Source organism: Ammospiza caudacuta, chromosome 5 (assembly GCF_027887145.1).
Source record: "Ammospiza caudacuta isolate bAmmCau1 chromosome 5, bAmmCau1.pri, whole genome shotgun sequence".
Classification (NCBI taxonomy): Eukaryota; Metazoa; Chordata; class Aves; order Passeriformes; family Passerellidae; genus Ammospiza; species Ammospiza caudacuta.
Window position 1 is genome coordinate 30,032,184 of NC_080597.1, and position 7,581 is coordinate 30,039,764.

Here is a 7,581-nt window from a genome sequence, read left to right on the forward strand (position 1 = left end):
AAATATTCACAACAGACACCTGTGTGCATTTCTACCAGGTCAGGTGGTACCACTCAGAACACTTCATAAGGGCTGTTCTGGGGGCTAGGTCCCAAGAAGCTGAGTAATCCTGCTTTTTGTTACTCTTTGCATTTGGTATTTTCACCAGTGGAAAGCCCAACACGGCTCCACCCGAGATCACCAAGACCCTGGAATGGGAAGAGAAGTATGGTCTGGGACAGTGGCAGTGGGGAAAGCTTTTCCCACCCATGTGCTAGGTGGGCTTTGGGATTCAGACATTGACACCAACAGTTATGACTGCAGCTCCTAGTTTTGTTTGTTTTGACAAGCTGATTATGTTGATAACCTCAGACACTGAGCATGAGCAGATGCAGGTGTTTGTCCTTTCTGTGAAAGCAGCACTGTGGCAGGGTCTTGGGCTAAGCATCCCTGAAACCTGGCAATGTGAGGGGCTCCACCCTCAGCCTGACACCACCATGGGAGTTGGGAAAAGAGTTACTTCTGCCCCTGGCAGCCATCCTCTGAAACAGGTGTGTCTGCTGAGCTGGGGATCAATCCCGCTGAACAACAAATAGGGTGTTTATGCTAAAAATCACAGAATCACAGATGCCCAAGTTTCAAGGATAAGAAAAGACTCTGAGGTTTGCAGTGCCTGTAACCAGGACATCAATGAGCTCCAGAGGTGTGACGGCTGCTGGATCCTAAATAGCTGGGTGAGTAGACGGTGCCACCCATTTCTGTGGCTGGGTCTTGCCAGCTGCTTTCTGCCTAAAGCACGTGATTTCTTGGAAACTGAGAGAAAGCAACCCCCCCTCTGCAGTACTGACAGTACTTCCTGGCAGCGAAGTGGGAGGCACATCCTCTTTTCCCCCTGCTGGGGACAGAGAGAGGAACAGCTTTGTCACAGCCCAAACACCATGGCTGTGATTTCTACTCCAGATTTCCCAGCGCCATCTGGCTCGCTCTGCTTGCTTGATGTCAGAGGAAATGAAAGATTCACAAAAAGTTCTCAGTAACTATAAGTTAGCCTTGAAACCATGACAGTGGGGTGCTGGAGCAATGGAACCATGAAGAGACCCTAGGAACAGAATGCTATAAATTCTTATGTCCTTGACAAATAATGGTTCAAATAGATTCAAGCAGAAACTGCAACAGAGGTTTAACAAAATAAAATTAAATTATAACTTAGCAACAGGTGATAGAATGTAAAGACAACTCAAGTTACCTTAGATAATTATAATGCTAAAGAACACATTCCCAGGGGAATTGGTGTGTGGAAATGGTGGGATAATAAACTGGACTGAGATCAGCACATGCACTTCAACAATTTTGTTACACAAGCATGAGTGACCAATCTCCTGTTTCTATATGAATTGTTTTTGGTTACTTTTTTGTAAAAAGGACTCTGCTTGTTTCCAAAAAGGTTGGAAAAGGCCTGGGCTGGCACCCTGTTCTTCAGATTTGTAAAAAAATCATGTCTCGACTCAATGTGTTGATTTGCTCTTGCACACAAGGATTCCTTTCTCTAGGGATAACATCCAGAGGAGCTTCTCCCCTATTAGAAAATATGTCTCTTCATGCAATAGAAATTATACTTGAGAGGATTCACTTCCTTTGGCGTAATAAACAAAACAAACCACAGGAGAGGAAAAAGAAATAAACCAAGCACTCATCCTTTTGCTCACATGTGGGGAGGTATCAGCAATGACTTCATGATTAAACAGCACATTTTCCATAGCTTTTCCATTTCCAGGCCAAAATAAATGGGTTTCTGAAGCTTTTTTGTTTCAATGGCTAGAGATTGCTGAGATGTTGCATAAATGTATATAGCCCTGTTAGAGGTGTCAAAACTTTGTGAGGGATTATTGTGTTCATTTTACAAGGACTTGGCAAATCATGCAAGGGGAAAATAGAAGATAATTTTACAAACCAGTAAAAGTAACACCAGAGGATGGAAGAATAGAAAAGCATGTCACAGAGACAGCATGGTGATGTGCTTGAGGGAAGATGTCATTGCTTTGTCTGGTCAGGGATTGCCCTGTGCTGCTGACATCTGGTTTGGTCACAGACAAAATTGTCACACTGGCCCCAGAACTGGGCCTACCAAGTAAGATAAGTGTGCCTTCATGGAAATGTGTTTAAGAAAGGGCAGGGAACACTGAAGAGGGAGAGACAAGTTCAGGGCAAGTACAGTATCCAACAGGATGATGACCAGTGGAAGAGCCCATGCTGGAGCAGGTGAGTAGGACACAAGGAGCAGCAAGAGCAAGGGACTCCCACACACCAAGCCCAGCTCTTGCACCATCCATAGCCTCACCAAAAGGTCTGGTTGTAACCTGCAGCGTGGGGTGGGGAAACAGGACAGGGGGAAGTGAGGCATCTAAGTGTTGGTTGGCTGTTTTTATTACTTGGCAATAAAGCAATTGGATTGAAATTTTTCAACTCAAAATAGGTATTTTTGGTCCATGACAGGATGTCTGATATCAAGGGATGGAGCATGTTCATACTGCAGTGTCCCAGAGGAGAATGGGGAAAAGCAGAGGAGAAGGCTACTAGGGCAGAATATTTTGGATTGGAAGGGACTTTAAAGATCATCCAGTTCCAACCCCCCTGCCATGGGCAGGGACACCTTCCACTAGACCAAGTAGCTCAAAGTCCCCTCTAGCCTAGTCTGGAACTCTTCCAGGTATGGGGCACCCACAGATGCTTTGCAGCTTTCTACCAGACTGCTCTTTGTTTGCTGTGTGGTAAAAAGGGAGAGAGAGGCAAGAGGGGACAGATTTCAGTGAGGTCATTTGAGGCTTCCCGCAGCAGCAGTGGGACACAACCTCACCAAGACCAGTCCGTCTCTATGAGTTTGCATCCAGCACTTTCCTTCTGCCCTGGGGTATCAGGCTGGTTTTTCTTGACATGCTGCATATTTTCCCCTCACACCTGTTCCTTCCCTCCTCTAAACCATCCCAAACAATATGAGGTTTTGTCTCCCCTCAGCATCCAGCAGCAGTTTCTCAAGCCCCTTAGCCCTTATTTTGTGTGCGTGCCCTGGAGTTAACCAGAACATTCCTGCCAGAGGTTAAGCCCAGGCATTGCATGGATAATCCGTGAAAACTTTTTCCCTCCAGTTCCAAGTGACTGTGACTGTAACAAATCCAGAGATGCTGTCTGCAGCTCCACTCTGGCCCTTCTTCCACCCCTTCTCTCTCTCCCAGGCAGTCAGAGCTCAGAGATAGGACAGAGATCCCAGCTGCCAGCCAAGAGGGTTAGGAAAGTGAAATGCCTCTGCTCCTGGCCTGGCTGTGCTGCACCCTTTACCTGCAGTGCTAAAGGAAAGTGGCTTTGCAGGGCACTATGGCCAATGGATGCTGAGCCACGCTGCCATCACCATCCCTGCAACGGTGACATTTTGGGCTGGTGAAGCCTCCCACCCTCATGGGACCAAGGCTGGGAGCAGCTGTGGGGTGAGCCCCTGAAAAACCAGAGAGCTGTGGGGAAAGCAGAGACCGTGGCATGAAGGCAGGACTGGAGAGAGTTGCTGGACTAGAAACAGGATCTTTGACTGAAAGACCAAAGAGTGCCAGGGAGAGGGGATGGCAGGGCACCAAAGTGCCCTCAGCACAGCAGCACTCCTGGGAGAAAACCAGGAAAATTAGTGCTCAGGCAAGGATCACCTTCAGGAAAAGGAGCCAAGCACTGGCTTTGGCAGGGGAGAGAGGGGAAGAGAATTTATCTTTTTTGCCTCCACTGAAAACTGCCTTTTTTCCCTTCTCTCCTCAGACTGTGAGACCTTTGCTTTGGCACCTGACCTATGACTACAGGGCTAGTCCTCTTCCTCATGTGGTTGGTTTCTTTCCTGATTAAAAGTGATTAGGTAGCTCTAAAACCTGCAGAAATGTTACTGAGGGTAACAGAGACAAAGAGACCCTTCAAGATCTCTTAAATCCCCAGGGCAATATTTAGAGAGCCCTGAGGGGAGAACTGGAGCAGAAGGACCCAGCAGGACCTCCCTGTCCTTCTCCCTCCTGCTGCACCCTCTGTTGCCAGCATCTCCTCCACCATGTCACTTTCTGAAGCAGAGGTGCAAAGTGCTCGTGGTGCCTGGGAGAAAATATATGTGGATGCTGAGGACAACGGGACAGCTGTGCTGGTCAGGTAAGGAAAGAGCCCATCCAACTGCTGCCCTGGAGGGGTGAAGGAGGAACAGCAAGGATGGAGTTAGTGCCTAGGAGCATGTCATGATGTTTTTCATGCAGCCCTTGCTGGGAAGAGGAGCAATCCACAGGAAAAATAATAAGAAAGGGGTAAGGGGATGGGAAAAGAAGAAGAGACAAGAGCAATATCTTCACCCATGTAAGGTAAAGAAAATGTGATATGAAAGAGAATGGGAACAAAACATGGGCGTTATTCCCCTCTTCCTCTTTACCTCTAAACTCTTTTAATGCTTTTTAAAAACTCTATATTTCACTTCTGATTCTCCTTCAGCCTCAGTCCATCCACTCCACTGTATGGAAAGTCCTTTCTGTGGACTTTTCTCTCTTAATTTCCGTCCTGTTTCCCTCCCTTCTGTTGACCTTTCACCTAGTCCACTCTCATCTGGGACCTACATCACTTCCATAAGCATGGATCAGTTCAAATACTATTTCTAGTTATCAGACATTTACCCTCCCTCCAGCTTCCTTGTATATCACACCTTGTGCCTGGATTCCCCTCACAAAGCCTTACATGCTGCTCTTTCCTTCCGCAGGTGGCACAATCTGGGCAAGTTAGGGTCAGAAATGCAGCATAAAATGTTAGTAGCATCCAGTAGCTTGCCTCCCTGGGCTAATTTACCCTAGAAGGTTTTGCTTTAGTGTCCTACAGCCCCAGGCCTGCCTATAGAGAAGGTCAGGGCTTCCCAGGACAAGAGAGACGTGGCCATAATGGAAAGAGTCCAACAAAGGGCAAGGAAGATGATAAGGGGACTGTAGTATCTCTCCAATAAAGAAACGCAGAGAAAGCTATGACTGCTCAGCCTGGAGAAGAGAGAACTCAGCGGAATCTTGTTAATGTGTACATAAAACCCTGAAGGGAGAGTGCAATGAAGGCAGAGCCAGGCTCTTCTCAGTGGAGCCATGAGACAGGACCAGAGTCAATGGGCCCAAATTGAAACACAGGATGTTCCCTTCAACTTCAGGAAACTTTTTTTTTTTTTTTTTACTTCTGAGTGCAACTGAGCACTGGCACAAACTGCCCAAAGAAGTTGTTTTGTCTCCATACATGGAGATACTCAAAGCCATCTGACCATGGTCCTGGGCAACTGGTTTGACCAGTGGTATTGACCCAGATGACCTCCAGAGGTTCCTTCAAGCCCAACCATTTTGTGACTCTTTTTTGTCAAGTGCAATGTGGAATTTGCTATGGATATTTCAGGTGGATAACCAGTTCACCCAAAGGAGTAAACTGCTTTTTAAAAAGAGTTTGACCAAGATGACTGTAATTGATCAAAGGTAATTTCAAACACACTGAATTGTGTTACTTTTGAATAAATGGAATGAGCAGTACCCCATACTCAAACAACAATCTATCACAGGCAGTAAGAATGTTTTGCAGTGGACTCTAGGAAGGGATTAATTAACAAAACCAATAGTAGGGTTTCTCTATGAAAACATCCACCAGTATCACAGTAGTCATATCTGTTGTCCAGAACATCTTTGGGAATATTAAACTGTCACAGTCACTCCATGTGAACGTGCTGCCACTTCTTTGTGAAAGTAACACAGAGAAGATATTATCTTTAGAAGGAGTGGAATAAGTTCATTATAGGTTTTAAGGTGGAATGAGCAAAGGAAATGCCTTGGAGAGGCAAGGGAGAGAGGACTGGCTGCTATGTGCCTGGGGGTTATGCACAGGTGCAAAAGGCAAAGGAGAAACAAGGAATGCAGCAGTCTGTTCTAATAAAGAGAAGGGGAAAAGAGACATAAATGTGGAAGGCAAGGCCTGGAATGTGTGGCTATATCTGCATTAATACCTTGGTTCACAAGTCAGGATATCTCTCATTCCTCAACAGGATGTTTACTGCGCATCCAGACACCAAGTCCTACTTTACACATTTCAAAGGTATGGACTCTGCTGAAGAGATGAAACAGTCAGATCAAGTCAGGGGCCATGGCAAGAAGGTTTTCAGTGCCATCAACGACATGGTGCAACACCTGGACAACTCTGAGGCTTTTCTTGGGATAGTGACCCCACTTGGCAAGAAACATGCCACCCAGCTGAAGACTGACCCCAAAAATTTTAGGGTGAGTGAGCAGCCCTCTTCCCAAAGGGTGTAATTGTGAGAAGGGCATGTTTTCCCCTTTGAGGGGTAGAACTGAGGAACACAGGCTTTGTATGTAGGAATACATATATGTGCCTCAGAGAATGGAGGTGGTGGAAGGTGAGGAGGTTGATGGTGGAAGATGGCAGGAGTGAGAGATCTGGCATTGGTGGGGAAGATGGCTGGACAGCAGATGTGGTGCAGGCAGGTGATGTGGTGGGAGCTGCACAGCTGCCCGTGAGTTGTAGAGGGTTTTCTCAGAGCAATATGATTCCCACACCTGCCATTTAATAACAAGATACAGAAAAGCACTTCTAACACTGTGCTTCAGTCCCTGATGTATTTTTTATCTTGTAACAGGAGCTGAGCTTTTCCAGGACAACTAAACCACCTGTTATTGAGCAACAATGACAACAGCATTGTCATAATTAAACAAACTCAAATAATAAATACAGGATCAAATTACTTGCCCAGATCCACCTAAGGTCACTAGCAGAGTGCATTTATAACTATTTTGTCTGCCTTACACAGCAAAAAGAGGCACCTTCTGGCAAAGATTATTTCCAAATGAAGGTGATTTCAAAAGCAGTGGGCCCAATTTTCAATGAGTGGGAAAATAACTGATGATTTCTGGCTGAAAATACTTTTTCAGGGTAAAAATACACACAAAACAATAAATGTTGTAGAGGAAAGGAGTTGGCATTTCAAAGTACACCACCTACCTCACTGCAAGAACTCTGCTACAGTGGGCTGGATAGCTAATGAGCAGGAAAGGTCAGGGAAAAACTTAGCCCCCAAGCCATGTATATATTTCATAGGTGTCCAACAAAGGGCTCATCCTGGCCTCTAAATATTTGGTACAGTCCCCTGCCTGGAGAAGGATTGCAGTGGATGGATGAAGCACAGCTCAGTCCTATACAGCCATCCTTAAGTGATAGGTGCAGTCAACATTAACTGGGGTAGTTAAAAACACCAGCAGCAGTTTTTTTGTGAATTCTATAATGCAGCTTATTTTCCATGCCCTGTTACAAGCTCTGCAGGTCATGTGCTCTGAATTGTTCTTGTACCCCTTTCTGCCCTCCAAGAATCCCAGCTAAAGATATGTAAGTTCTTAGGGAGAAAAGTTCACCCTGGTTGTTTCTTCCCTTCTCCTTGTTTAGATTATCTGTGACATTATCTTACAACTGATGGAGGAGAAATTTGGCGGAGACTGCAAAGCTTCCTTTGAGAAGGTGACCAATGAAATCTGTACCCACCTGAACAATATCTACAAAGAGGAGGGTTGGTGA

General features: G+C 45.8%; 1 protein-coding gene across 1 annotated transcript; it reads left to right on the forward strand.

Moving 5' to 3' along the window:
- The first annotated feature begins 4,054 nt into the window (after positions 1-4,054).
- Positions 4,055-7,581, forward strand: LOC131558346 (cytoglobin-1-like). Its single transcript, XM_058805998.1, has 3 exons — positions 4,055-4,149; positions 6,044-6,275; positions 7,453-7,581. The coding sequence occupies exons 1-3, from the start codon at positions 4,055-4,057 to the stop codon at positions 7,579-7,581; spliced, it is 456 nt and encodes a 151-aa protein (XP_058661981.1).